At 36.9% G+C, this 14857-nt stretch overlaps 1 protein-coding gene across 1 annotated transcript; it reads left to right on the top strand.

Moving 5' to 3' along the window:
- Window positions 1-7084: 7084 nt before the first annotated feature.
- On the top strand, window positions 7085-8026 carry LOC118713120 (olfactory receptor 1009-like). Its single transcript, XM_036427507.1, has one exon. It carries the CDS (start codon window positions 7085-7087, stop codon window positions 8024-8026), a length of 942 nt encoding a protein of 313 aa, XP_036283400.1.
- Window positions 8027-14857: the final 6831 nt, after the last annotated feature.

Genomic DNA, 14857 nt, shown 5'->3' with positions numbered 1-14857 from the left:
TCAGTTTATGTTGTTCATTATTTCCCATAGATGAGTGAGATCATGTGATATTTATCTTTCTCTGACTGACTGATTTCATTTAGCATAATGCTCTCCAGTTCCATTCATGTTGTTGCAAATGGTAGAAAGTCCTTCTTTTTTACCGAATAAAATAATCTTTAAGTATGAAGGTAATCATAACACACTACTCAAAAAAAATGGGAAAAATCAAACAACTTCCAGTCCTCTTAACAATATTAATAATAAAGAATAAATAACTAAAGTACAGCATCTAAAGAGTTTTAAGGGGTGAAATAAATGACTACAGTTAATAATATTGTATTGCATATCTTAAAGTAGCTGAGTAAATCTTAAAAGTCCTTATCATAAGAAAAATATTTTGTAATTATGCATAAGGATAGATGTTAATTAGACTTATTGTGGTAACCATTTTGCAATATATACAAATATGGAATTATTTTGTTGTACACCTGAAACTAATATAATGTTATATGTCCATTACACCTCAGTAAAAAGTTCTTTCATATTGAATCAAGAGAAAGTTATAGAAACTCAAGCTTTTATATAAAAATTTGCTTTAAATTATTACAGCACATATCTTTGTGAATAAATATTTCCAAACTGTCAGGTAGAAACCCCAAATAGGATTTTTTAAATAAGCCTCTATACTGGTTGTACCAATTTACATTCAGGCCAGGAGTGAATGAGAGGTTTCTCCACAACCTTTCTTATACTTGTTATTACTTGTCTAGTTGATAATAGCCATTCTGACAGGTGGTGTCTCATCAAAGTTTTGATGAGCATTCTTCAATAGCTAGTGAAGTTGAGCATCTTATATATCTGTTGGCCATTTGAATGTCTTCTTCAAAGAAATGTCTATTCACATCTGCCCCCTCCTTTTTTTCTTTTGTTTTTTGTTTTTTGTTAATCTTCATCCAAGGATATTTTTTTCCACTGATTTTTAGTGAGAGTGAAAGGGAGGGAAGGAGGTGGAGAGTGACAGTGAGAGAAAGGTGATTGTGAGAGAGACTCACTGATTGGTTGCCTCTTGCACACACCCTGACTAGAGCCAGGGATGGAACCTGCAATTCAGGTATATGTCATTGATGGGGAATTCATTTAGTTATTTATTTAAAAAAATATATTTTATTGATTTTTTACAGAGAGGAAGGAGCTAGAATCATTGATCAGCTGCCTCCTGCACACCCCCTACTGGGGATGTGTCCACAACCAAGATACATGCCCTTGACCAGGATCAAACCTGGGACCTTTTAATCTGCAGGCCAACACTCTATCCACTGAGCCAAACCGGTTTTGGCATTGATGGGAAATTTAATGGGCTGATGCTTTTAGGTTCAGGGTCTCAGGTCTGGTAGGGTTAACTACTGGGAAACACAGTCCCTGACGCCCTGCCCATTTTTCATTGGACTGTTTGTTTCTTTGGTGTTAAGTTGTATGAGTGCTTTATATATACATCTGTCAGAGCTATTGTTTGCAAATAATCTTCTCAATTCAGTTTATTGCCTCTTTGTATTGTTGATGGCTTCTTTTGTGGTGCAGAAACTTTTTTTAAAAAAATATATATTTTATTGATTTTTTTACAGAGAGGAAGAGAGAGGGAAGGAGAGTTAGAAACATCGATGAGAGAGAATCATCGATCAGCTGCCTCTTGTACACCCCCCTACTGGATACATGCCCTTAACCAGAATCGAACCCGGGACCTTTCAGTCCGCAGGCTGACGCTCTATCCACTGAGCCAAACCGGTTTCAGCTGTGCAGAAACTTTTTAATTTGATATAGCACCATTCATTTATTTTTGCCTTTATTTTCCTTACCTTTGGGGTCAAATTCATAAAATCCTCTCTAAGACCAAGGTCCATAAATTTAGTACCTATGTTTTCTTCTATGTAATTTATTGTTTCAGGATTATATTTAATTCTTTGATCTATTTTGAGTTAACTATTGTATTTGGAAACTAATAGTAGTCTAGCCTCACTCTTTTGCATGTGGCTTTCCAATTTTCTCAGCACCATTTATTCGAAAGGCTTTCTTTTCTCCATTGTTTTTGTCTCCTTTGTTAAAAATTATTTGTTAAATAAGCCCATATACATACATGTGGGCTTATTTTTTGTGGCTAAAACATGGAAACAACCAAAGTGTCCTTTGATAGATGATTGGATAGAGAAGATATGGTTCATATATACAATGGAATACTACTCAGCCATAAGAAAAGATGAAATATTGTCATTTGTGACAACACGGATAGGTCTTGAGACTCTCATGCTAAGCAAAATAAGTCAGACAGAAAAAAAATTAAGAACCATATGATTTCATTCATATGTGGGATATAAAACTGAAAGCAATAAATGAACAAATAAGAAAAACAAAAAATACAGATGTAGACAATAGTCTGGTGGTTATCAGTGGTTATAGTAATAAAAGGTAAAGGGGGTCAAATGTATGGTGACCAAAGGCAATTTGACTTTGGGTGGTGGGCACACCAATATACAGAGGATGTACATATCATAGAATTCTACACTTAAAATCTATATAATCTTATTAACCAATGCCACTGCAATTAATTTAATAAAAAATATTACAGCAGCTTGTTAAAAAATTAAAAAGTAAACAAACCAAACCAACAAAACCTCTAGAGCACATGTGTCAAACACAAGGCCCGCGGGCCAAATCCGTCCCGCCAGGCCTTGCAATGTGGCCCGCACCGAGCTGTCATCACTGCACTCCGCTGCGTTTCCATCACAATGACAGTTTATGACTGTTCAGTAAACCATTCGGCCCGAGATTTAGGCTGGATTTTAGATTTTGGCCCCTTCTCTGATTGAGTTCGACACCCCTACTCTAGAGTAAGGAATTGTATTTCATGCTGAAAGACTTGTGTGTGTTTTTCTTTTTTTCTTTTTTACCCAAGCTAGAACCAAAATTAAAATTTTCATATTGACTCTGGTTTGATTTGGAGGTGAAGCATATTTCTTGGAAATAAACAATGTATTTTCTTTTGCCATAGGCTAACATTTCAGATGTAATTGCTAAATTCTAAGGACAAATTAATACATTATCACAAGTTTTTCTTTTTTAGTTCTAGCTTATTATAGTTAAACTCTTTACATATTGTGGACAAAATCCTGAAAAATTATTTCTTTGGCAACATGCAGTAGGTGGTACATCTGAGGAAAGTCCATTTTCTTTATTCTTAGCACTTGTTTTCAAGACATTAATGCAGAAGAGAGAGGGGTACTATCCTCTCTGTACTTTAGTTTGCAACAGGTTCCATAGAGTTTCCTTGCTTAGCTCACCCATAACTTGAGGTAGTAGGAAGTCTACATCCAGTTAGAAACAAACTTTAAATGATCAGAAAACAGATCTCATTGGACTCACTTAGGATATGAAGCAAAACTTTAATTGCACTTTCCCTTAGTGGCCTCATTCCCAAGATATGGCATGCTTTGGGGACAGAGCATTTTCATGAACAATAACACAGAAAGAAATGATGCAACTTCTCAAAGAACTTTTATCTAACCAATGAAGACTGATTATATTTTAAACTGAAGCCATCCATATTTTCTTTTTGGAAGAAGAGAAAGAATAAAATCAAACGACCATTGATAATTCTGCCCTATTCCCATGTTAAGGGAAGGGATGGAACCCGAGAAAGTTGGCTCATTTTTACTTTAATTCTGCTTGTCATCTTGAAAGAAGAGGGAGGGAGCCTATTAGAATGTAAGTTGAGATCTTCTAAATCATCTGCTGTTCTTCATTCTATTGGGTCGGCAACTAAGTACTTGCGGATTTTTTAAAGAAAATCAAAGACAATTTTTTTCATGGAACTAAATAACTTTATTCTGTAATGTATTGCCCATTTTGATCAATGACCTTTTACCATCTTTCAGGCAGCATCATAATCCCACGTTCAAAAAACTTCTGGTTTTTATTAGCAAAAAACTGAATCAGGTACGATTTGACATCATCATCATTATTGAAATTTTTACCATTCAAGGAGTTTTGTAAAGATCGAAACAAAAAGTAATCAGATGGTGCAAGGTCAGGACTATATGGTAGATGTGGCAAAACATCCCAACCAAGCTCCATTAATTTTTGCCGAGTGACCAAAGATGTGTGTGGCCTTGCATTGTCATGATGGAATACAACACCTTTTCGATTTGTCAATTCGGGCCGCTTTTCTTCAACTGCATTGTTTAATTTCGTTAGTTGTTCAATGTAGACATCAGAATTGATCGTTCGGTTGGGTGGTAAGAGTTCAAAGTAGACAATTCCTTTGTAATCCCACCAAACTGATAACAAAACCTTCTTTTGATGAATATCAGCTTTTGATGTTGTTTGAGTTGGTTCACCTGGCCTGCTCCACGATCTTTTCCGCTTGATATTGTTGTAAACAACCCATTTTTCTTCGCCAGTTATCAGTCGTTTTAAAAATGGATCATTTTCATTACGTTTCTTTAGCAAATCGCAGCTGCTAATGCGTTGCGTTAACTGTGATTCTTTCAGTTCGTGAGGAACCCATGTATCGAGTTTTTGAACATAGCCAAGTTGTTTTAAGTGATTTTCAATGCATGTATGTGATACATGAAGCTTCTCTGCAATCTCACGTGTTGTACTGTGACAGTCCGAATTGATTATTGCTTTGATTAGGGCGTCATCAACTTCAACTGGACGACCAGAGCGTTTTTCATCTTTGAGTGAAAAATCACCAGAACGAAATTTGGCAAACCAATTTTGACACTGCCGTTCTTTTAAGGCTTCGTCACCATAAACAGCACATAACTTTTTATGAGCTTGCAATGCGTTTTTCCCTTGTGGAAATAAAAAAGCAAAATATGACGAAAATGTTCCTTTTGATTTTCCATTTTTCAACGAACGCCAAACGAAAACTACAAAACAGATCAAAAAACTTTCTTCACTGATTAACAGCTGAATAGCCAACTACCAAATAACAAAATGTGTTTTACATTTGTACTACGTCTGCAAACCTAAAAATTCAACTGAAGCCATATGTGTGTGAAACCCGCAATTACTTAGCTGCCGACCCAATACTTGATTTTTAACAAGTTCAGAAGAGAATAAATTATTTTAAGTAAACTTAAAAGTAAAGTATATTTTTGGTTCATGGCCAGGATCAGCATGATCCTCATCTTTGTTGGATGTTGAGTAAAACCTAAGACGAGAGCATTTATGTAGAGATAAATTTAAGTTCTGAAACTAGATTAAACTAAGTATGAACGTAGACAGATATTTTAGTGACAGGGTAAGGTAAAAAGATAGTCCTGAATTTACTCCATTACTGTCTAAAACAACTGGATAATTTCTTTGCTAAAGGAAAACTAACATAGGATGTGTTGGTATTATCCAAGGGCTCTGAACATTAGAGCCAATTGTATCTCCAACTCTGTGGGTTGACCTGTATAGAGAACTGTATTCTATTCTAAGCACCAAATAAAAAAAAAGAGAAATTAAAATTTGCATAGAGGGGTAGAAGGCTTGGGCAGGTGTAAAAACCAAGATTGATAGAAAAGAGTTGAGGAGCTTTAGGCAACTGTCAAGTGGAAGACTGAGATATGGAATATGACTGATCCTGGCGGAGTTAATAAACTCTTGAAAAAGCTTAACGAGTAAACAGTTTGACTGGCCATTTCATCTTTCTCTTTAATTCTCCCAAAGCCAAGGATATAATGTAAATTGTATTTTTGGCATCAGAGGAGGTCTTCCTAGTCAGATAATAAATTTCAAATTGGAAAACTGAAGGAAAAGTGTCTAGCATAAGTCTAATGTTGGATTCTAATATTCCTGGGCTCATAATTTTTTTTTTAAAAAAGTAAAGTATAAATAGCTTTTTGAGCACCTGTGCATTTATTCTCTTATTTTATGTGGGTGAGAATTCTCAGTGATCAAAAACAATAATAGTTTTAATTACATTAAATGAATGAAGCATTCAAGGTTCATAGAGATTAGCTTACTTAATCAAAGTCACCCTTATAGTAGGTGACATAAGAATCTTAGGAGATGCAGAAGTGAGAGAATGTAGGCTCTGTTTCAAATTTCTTCCCTGTACGGTTCCCATAAAGGTGATACCTAAACTCAACACTCTCTATGATCTTATGGGCTTCCCAGTAATGGCCAATGGCTATAAACTCAACACAGAAATAGGAAACCAGAATGCATTACCCTGTATTCTTATTGGAATGATTTTTGGATCTTTTTTAAATGAAAGGAATTGTGAAGACATAAAAAAAATTAGTGCGAGAAAGGGAAGAGCACAGACCATTTTGACAGGTGTTTCAAAGCCCACCTCTGCCAGTCACTAGCATTATACATGTGGATTGAGCTTCCACTTTCCTCTTATATGAGATAATGACATTTAGCTTGCAGATTTATTAAGAAGAATATGTAAGATAAAAATACTAATAATTATTGTGTACTTCTTTATGCTCAATAAAACTGTTAAATGCTTTGGATGTGTTGTCTCATTTAATCCTCAAAACCATTTACAAGATTGGTTTACTATTATTATTCTTGCTTCACAGAAGAAAAACAAAAACAAAAACAACTCTCCTGAGATGAGAGGAATTGGATGCCAGAGCAGTTGGATAAAATGTATTTAATCTTAGGTTATAATTACAAAATGCAAAGAAAATGGCCTAAATATGAGTGGCTGCTCATTCCTTCTCCAGTTTGTCTCTCTTCCACTCTCCTGTGTCATTTCACCAGGTGTGTGGCCATATGGTAAACTCATTGGATGTTCACTAAAGTGGGAGTTAATAGATACCTATTCTGAAACCACCTATGCGCAGTCAACTGAGAGGACCTTGAGCAAGCTGCTCTTATTTAAAGGCTTTTATTTTTTTCTCCTTTGTATTGATGGCTTCTACAGAATCTTAAATATTATAGCTGCAGGGCTGATCTATATTTCATTTTGCATTCCCAACAGCAGCATGTAACTAACTCACGTCACTCCTAACAATCTTTCAGTTTCTGGGTCTTATTTTTGAAGATATGTTTACCAAATCTGCTGTGACTTCTCTCTTCTTCTAGTGGAAACCACAGCCATTCAATGGCCAATGAAAACTACACGAGGATCGCCGAATTCATTTTCACAGGTTTGAATTACAAACCCCAATTGCAGGTCTTTCTCTTCCTGCTCTTTCTGAGTTTCTACATCATCAACCTCACAGGAAACTTGGGTATGATTATTCTGATATGGATTGATAACCGCCTTCACACACCTATGTACTTTTTCCTCAGCCACTTGTCCTTTGTGGACATCTGCTTCTCCTCAGTCGTGAGCCCTAAGATGCTCACTGACTTCTTTGTGAAGAGGAAAGTCATCTCTTTCTTGGGATGTGCCTTGCAGCAGTGGTTCTTTGGGTTCTTCGTGGCAGCAGAGTGTTTTCTCTTGGCGTCCATGGCCTATGACCGCTATGTAGCTATCTGCAACCCACTATTGTACTCAGTTGCCATGTCCCAGCGACTCTGTATCCAGCTGGTGGTTTGTCCCTATGTCATCGGGTTTATGAACACCATGACTCATACAACAAACACATTTCGTCTCCCTTTTTGTGGCCCCAATGTCATCAATCATTTTTTCTGTGACGTGTCCCCCCTGCTTTCCCTTGCATGTGCGGATCCTGAGCTCACTAAGCTGGTAGTTTTTGTCGTGGCTGGAGCTGTGGGAGTCTTCAGTGGTCTGACTATTGTGGTCTCCTACATTTACATCCTCACTGCCATCCTGAGGATCCACTCTGCCGATGGGAGGCGCAAAGCCTTTTCCACCTGCTCTTCTCACCTGACAGCAGTCTCCATCCTGTATGGTACTCTTTTCTTTATCTATGTACGACCCAGTGCAAGTTTCTCCCTGGATATCAATAAAGTGGTGTCCGTATTTTACACAGCAGTGATCCCCATGTTAAACCCACTTATCTACAGCTTGAGGAACAAGGAGGTCAAAGATGCCATCCACAGGACTGTCGCTAAGACGAAGACTTGTTGGGACTAAATTCTTAACTAGAAAGGAAATTAGGGGAGGATTCTAAATGGACAGACTAATTGTGTAGATTTCCAAGATTCTAGGCCACTTGCAAGTGTTTGGGGGCTGGTTGACATTCCTTTCTTTGTTCATCTATCCTATCATTCATTCATTTAGTCAATTAGTATAGATTAATTAAGCACTGTATGTGATCTTTTCTATGCAATATTCTAATATTATAGTTCGAACTCACAGTCCATTTAATTTATCATTATGCTAATGTTTTCTCTTCCTGGTGACTCTTTGGTACTGAAATTTTAAAATGCAGTACTTTAGGTTTTTACACTCACACCTAGCTCCCATCAATAGGAATCTGAAAAAAAAAAAGAAATGAGACCTTAACCTTATCAGTGGAATGAAATCCTTGGCTGTAAACACCAGTTTTGGGGGTGACCTTAGCACAAAAAACTATATATCTCTCAGGAACTGAAGACGGATCTGTGTTCCATTCTGACAGATGGAGTAGTCTACACAGCCTGTTGAAGTAATGAAGAGACTTGTGCTCATTCTAGTGCATTTAAAAAATTTTTTAAAAATATATTTTATTGATTTTTTACAGAGAGGAAGGGAGAGGGATAGAGAGCTAGAAACATCGATGACAGAGAAACATCGACCAGCTGCCTCCTGCACACCCCTCACTGGGGATGTGCCCGCAATCAATGTATTAATACATGCCCTTGACCGGAATTGAACCTGGGACCTTTCAGTCTGCAGACCGACGCTCTATCCACTGAGCCAAACTGGTTTTGGCTCATTCTAGTGCATTTTATACCTGAAAAAGCTTCTTATAGAAGGGGGAAAGCTTATCTTTTCTTAGAATTCAATTTTTCTGGTAGATGCTCAGAGGATTACCTAAACTTCTCTATGTGGGGGTTGGTTGTGCATGTGATAGTGCCTTCTAAACCCTGTTAATAAATTAAGTTCATTATCCACTCAGTACAGAGAGAAATGTTGTGGTTGTATTTAGACTCTTCATCCAGATCTCCCTGTTCCTAGCAAGGACCGTAGATTTGTAGCATCACAGGGCAGTATATACACATAACTCAACTCGATGGTTAGGCCTCCTGGGCAAAGTAAGTGCTGGGCAGCTCTGACCTGAGCTCCTCTGAGAGACCCAAGAATGCTTCCTAATTCTATATTGTCTTTCCTGATCTATCCTTATCTCTTGATGTTGACATAAAGACATGAAAAGGAGATAGTTTCACTGAGGAAACAGGTCAGCTTTCCTAGAGGACATTATAATATAATAGCTAAATTGTTTTAGAAATGTCCTCTTAAGAAACTCTTAGTTCTGCCTTTCCCCCCAAAATGAGTTTAGCAAACCTGATTAAGAAGCTTTCTCTAAAAGTCACAGTCTATTAAAGACCAGTTAATTCTGACCAGATGACTGGCTCATCATTGAAGCGTGTGTGTGTGTGTGTGTGTGTGTGTGTGTGTGTGTGTGTGTGTAGGGGGGGTGGTTCGGGAATGTTTTATCTTATGCATTAAAAAGCCAAAAGTATGACATCATCAAATGTATTTATAGAAGATTCATTTAAACTCTAGGAACCTTATTTTAGAGTGTGTTTCCTAGATGAGCAATTCTGAGGATACCTTGGAGGTACAACATAGATTCCCCTGAATCTATGATTGGCTTGCTTTGTGGACTACAGCAGGACAGTCCCATCAGGACAAAATGTGCATTTGTAGAACATGTGCTTAAGGCTTAGACTTATCATGGGGCAACACCACATGAAATTCCTCATGGCTAGGTCTTGATTCAATTCAGCCAAAATGAGTTCTGTTCTTTGTACAGTCTAGTCTTCATCTAATGGTGCTTCCTGTAGAGTCTCAACCTACAATTCCTTAAGAGAATCTAAATAAGGAGAACATAGTGTCAACCACAATTCAGAGGGATTTCATAAGCCAATTCATATTTAGAAAAGAATTGTATGTTTCAAACACATCCTATAGTAAAAATTTTTTTTTTTTTTTTTTTTTTTTTTTTTTTTTTTTTTTTTTTTACAAAGAAATAATCAGTAGAGACATACTGCTGCATAATAACTGGAAAGAAAAGTTCCACAAAATATACTTAATTTCACTACCTGCAACATCTGTTTATTACTAAATTTCAGGGATTGACATTTTCTCCAATCTCTAATAAAGTCCCAAATAGAAGTTGCAGCCTGGCCTCAAATATGCTATGGGTGACTTAAAATAAAGTGGGACTGTTGGCAGGTTTGGGAGAAAATGATGGAATCTTTGAAGAATAGACACTACGGAGAAGTATAAGAGAAGACTTGGAGCAATGGGAATAAGAACCTGTGGGTGAAGTAGAAGCAGTCAAAGGCAGCTGAGAAGGCAAGAGAGAAACAGTATAAATTGTTTCTGTCCCCTGGATTGCTCTGAACTACATTGGAGAAGAGACATAACACTCTGCATCTTGCATCGACAACGAGTTCATCATAATTTAGCATTAAAGGAAAGAGAATGCCAGTGTTATCTACCAGCTAATGAAACCAGGAGTTACTTGGTTTTGCATATACACAATGAAAAACACATCCTTGGATAAAGGTGCCACCACCATTCAACCTTGCATTTTGGGTTATTTCTTTAGGACAATCCCCAAGAGAAAGAGCCAGTAATCATGCCTCTGTCATTAAAAGATGTTGACATTAGATTCCAATTATCCCAGTCAGGGTTTTTCTGCCCTCTTCCACCTTTTCTTTCCATCCCAGCAGCTGCAGAGTGAGAAAGTAGGGGCAGCAATAACAGAGATTCAGATCTGCCCCTTTCATCACCACTCTAGAGTCTAAGATGGAGGAGGAAGAAAAATCAGCCTTAGAACCTAAATGCACTAGAATGAGCCAAAACCGGTTTGGCTCAGTGGGTTCATATTGCGACTATATTATTTAGTAGATGTGTGAACCTGAGCAAGTTACACAATCTCTCTGAGCTTTTGTGACCAATATAGAGTGGGAATGACAACAATAGCAGTTACACATTTGTTTGCTATTATTATTGGTGTTTGTATTAGTCAGGGTCCTCAGAGAAACAAAATCAATAGAATATGTGTGTATATATATACAATGAAATTTATGTTAAGGAATTGACTCATAAGATTATGAAAACCTGCACGGGGAGCTGGCAGGCTGGAGACTCAGGGGAGAGTTGATGTTACAGTTCAAATCCAAATGTCATCGAGCTGAAGACCCAGCAAAAGCCACTGCTGTAGTAGCTGCAGCAAAGCCAATGCTGTAGTTGCTGCAGAATTCTCTCTTGCTTGGGGGAGATTAGCCTTTATTCTCTTCAAACCTTCAACTGATTTGAGGCCCACCCACATTATGAAGGGTAATTGTACTAAGTATCAGAAGAACCAGGTTCTTGCCAGGGTTGTGGTGCCTCTAACTCTGTGACCTTGAGTAGATAAATTCTCCATTCCACTTCTTTGTTCCCTCACTTGACAAAGAAAGGGTTCAGCCCAGATCATCTCTAAGGTAGTTTTTGCTTCTAACATTTCTGTAATGCAAAAAAAAATAAATAAATAAAAATAAAGAAATAAATGCTGTAGGTGTTTGAAGCCTGAGGAATCAGCCTTTAACTCTTCAGAGAAATTGTTACAACAAAACGCCAACAAACTACGTTTGCCAGTGTGAGACTGGGTTGAAAGGCCAACATTGTTACTGATCCCCTTTCTAATAAGATGCCTTAAGCATCATTAAGATTGAGTAAGGCTGGGACCGGTTTGGCTCAATGGATAGAGCGTCGACTTGGGGACTGAAGGGCCCCGGGTTCGATTCCGGTCAAGGGCATGTACCTTGGTTGCAGGCATAACCCCAGTAGGGGATGTGCAAGAGGCAGCTAATCTATAACTCTCTCTCATTGATGTTTCTAACTCTCTATCTCTCTCTCCCTTCCTCTCTGTACAAAAATCAATAAAATATATTTAAAAAAAAGATTGAGTAAGGCACTCAGATACCAGCAATTAGTAAACTTGAAAGAAATTATTTGCCTCATTCCTAAACAAGTTTCAGAGGAACTAATTAATCAAGGCAACTTTAAATAAGAACATTTCCTGGGTTATAATTGCTGTTCAGCTCTGAAAGTAAGTTCCTGGGGCCTGTCATAGGTCAGGCAGCAGAGAAGGATAAACCTTTTTAAAAATGAGTTTTGTTTTGTTTTGTTTTGTTTTGTTTTTAAGGTAGGAAGGCCATATTCCAGCATTATTGGCTCATTGGTTGCTAACCTGTATTCTTGAGATCTGTTTTGTTTTGTAAACTTTGTGTATACACACACATGCACACACATAATAGAGCAAATAAATGACAGAGAAAACTTTATACTAGCTCAGGGAAAGGTTTCAAAATGATGAAGTAAGTTTAATAGTTACATATTAAAGTACCAAGAAATAAGATAAAAATAAGACTTTCACACAATAAAGATAAATTAAAAAATAAATACGAATAAGTCTCAAAAAAGAAAATAAAGATATCCTGTGCACATCTTCAGCAGAGATATTTGATCTCTTGAAACCCATATACTAGTATATTCTTCCTAATGAACAATGGACCTTAATTTAGAAATGCTCTCGTGGACGTAGACCAAACCATTCTGGCGGAAAAGTGGGGTAGAGAGCTAGAAAAAAAGTGCTAGAGTGTCTGAGAAATACAAAGTGCATTTTGAAGACTTATGATGACATTGAACCTGTCATTAATTCTCTTCCTGGTCTGGGGCAAGTCATGTAACTTCTCACAATCACACTAGGCAATTGTTTTGCTCTGTATTTGTGACAATCTGAACTATACACCCCACAAGAACAAGGATTCTTTCTACTTTGTTCATGAAGTATCTCTGGTAATTTAGTACATTATATGTTTTGGAGTTGTGAAGACCTGCATTGGAAATTTGTCTGTATCTGCACATCACTAGCTGTATGACCTAGCACAATCTATTCAGCACGATTACTATTCTTCAGCTACCTCAACTGCAAGCATTCCTGGGGCTTATTATACCGTAGTAGCTATACCCAATTTATTTGTGATGATTTTATACTCTCTCTTAGATGAAACCCCAAGATTTTATTATTCTCCTTGAAATTAAGAAACCTGATTTTGTAGCAGCATCTCTTAATGTCATTTCCAGACTACTGAGGACAGTGTCAAAGATTTTCAATTATCTCACTAATGCATTTTCTTATGCCTGATTAAAATGTTCTTTGGTACTTTCAAGGGATATGTTTAGAACAGTAGTTCTCAGAGTATAGTCTAAGAAACTTTGCTGGTTCTTGAGGCAGTCCATACTCAGTGTTTTCATAACAATCTAAGATATTACAGATACTGGCTTCACATATCACATTGAAATTAATTTAAAAACATGAATGTTTTGTTATATTATCAAAGAAGAGTATGACAATTATCTGAAGACTAAGTAATCTTCCCTTTTCTAATTGCATATCTGTTTAAGAATAAATTTTCTTAATATACTTCAATCAAAACAAAATGCTCAGTATGTTGAATTTATAAATACTTGTAAGAATTTAATGATCTTGTATAGCCAGACATTTTAAAAAATATATATTTTATTGATTTTTTACAGAGAGGAAGGGAGAGCAATAGAGAATTAGAAACATCAATGAGAGAGAAACATTGATCAGCTGCCTCCTGCACACCCCCTACTGGGGATGTGCCCGCAACCAAGGTACATACCCTTGACCAAAATTGAATCTGGGACCTTTCAGTCCGCAGGCCAACGCTCTATCCACTGAGCCAAACCAGTTTCAGCCAGACATTTTTAAAAATTGCAAAAATATAAACCTATCACTTCTCATTATATATTTTTTGGTATTGAAATAAACTTATCCTATTTATTAATCTATTATTTGTTAACATGTAATGGGCTTATTACTCTTTTAAATGAATTAATAAAACATTTCAAATTTCTCAGTTTTTATTTCTGGAATGGTAAATATTGATAGATATAACCCATCTTCAGAAAATCTGTTTGGGGTTCCCCAATGCTTTTTAAGAGTATAAAGGGTTGCTGAGACCAAGAGATTTGAGAACCTCACATTTAGCTGATGGTTGAGTAGTTTAGACAATCATAACTAATCTACACCAGCATTTCTATCCCTCTAACTTTTTGATTCCCTCCATAAATGATGATCTATACTTTGGTTGTACTAATTATAGGCCTTAGTTGACGTTATTTCTTAGTTTATCTGCTTTATAAAACTCCCTTACTATTATTTCTAAGCACCCTGCTTGTGACAATTAGCACAGTTCCACCACTCCTCAGGGGTTCCCATGTGTCCTCACAGAGCATTGCCTGCACTCCCCATCTGGGTTATGCTTGGATGTAACTCTCTCTCTCTCTTGGACCTGGAAGCAAAGAGGGTGTATTGAGGATAGAGACTGAAAAGATACTGACATCTCTAAACTTTCCTCACTTCCTGGAATTCACAACGCTTTTCCTCAGAACCTGCAACACTATTCTTTTTACACCCCCAATAACCTCCCACCTTTGTCACCCACTTTGATTAGTGAATGTTTATTATTATCCTTCAGTTTTCAGGTCAAATATAACCTCCTCAGAGAAATCTTCCCTAAGATCCAACACTATGTCAAGTGTAGTATACAATCACCTGACACCTGTTGTTATGACTCCACACACTAGTCATAATGTGTAAGTATAAATTTATATCATTATTTGATGACTTTTCCTCTGAGGTCATAAGTTCCACAAGGAACTATTCTATTTCTGTTTGTTTTTTCCTCTCACTGATATTTCTTAATATGTTATTATGTGTTATGTCATGTAATCTTT

The sequence above is a fragment of the Pipistrellus kuhlii genome, unplaced genomic scaffold (assembly GCF_014108245.1).
Source record: "Pipistrellus kuhlii isolate mPipKuh1 unplaced genomic scaffold, mPipKuh1.p scaffold_m20_p_9, whole genome shotgun sequence".
In the NCBI taxonomy this organism is placed as follows: domain Eukaryota; kingdom Metazoa; phylum Chordata; class Mammalia; order Chiroptera; family Vespertilionidae; genus Pipistrellus; species Pipistrellus kuhlii.
Note: the sequence above shows the minus strand (reverse complement) of the source record. Positions and strands in the feature narration are given on the sequence as shown.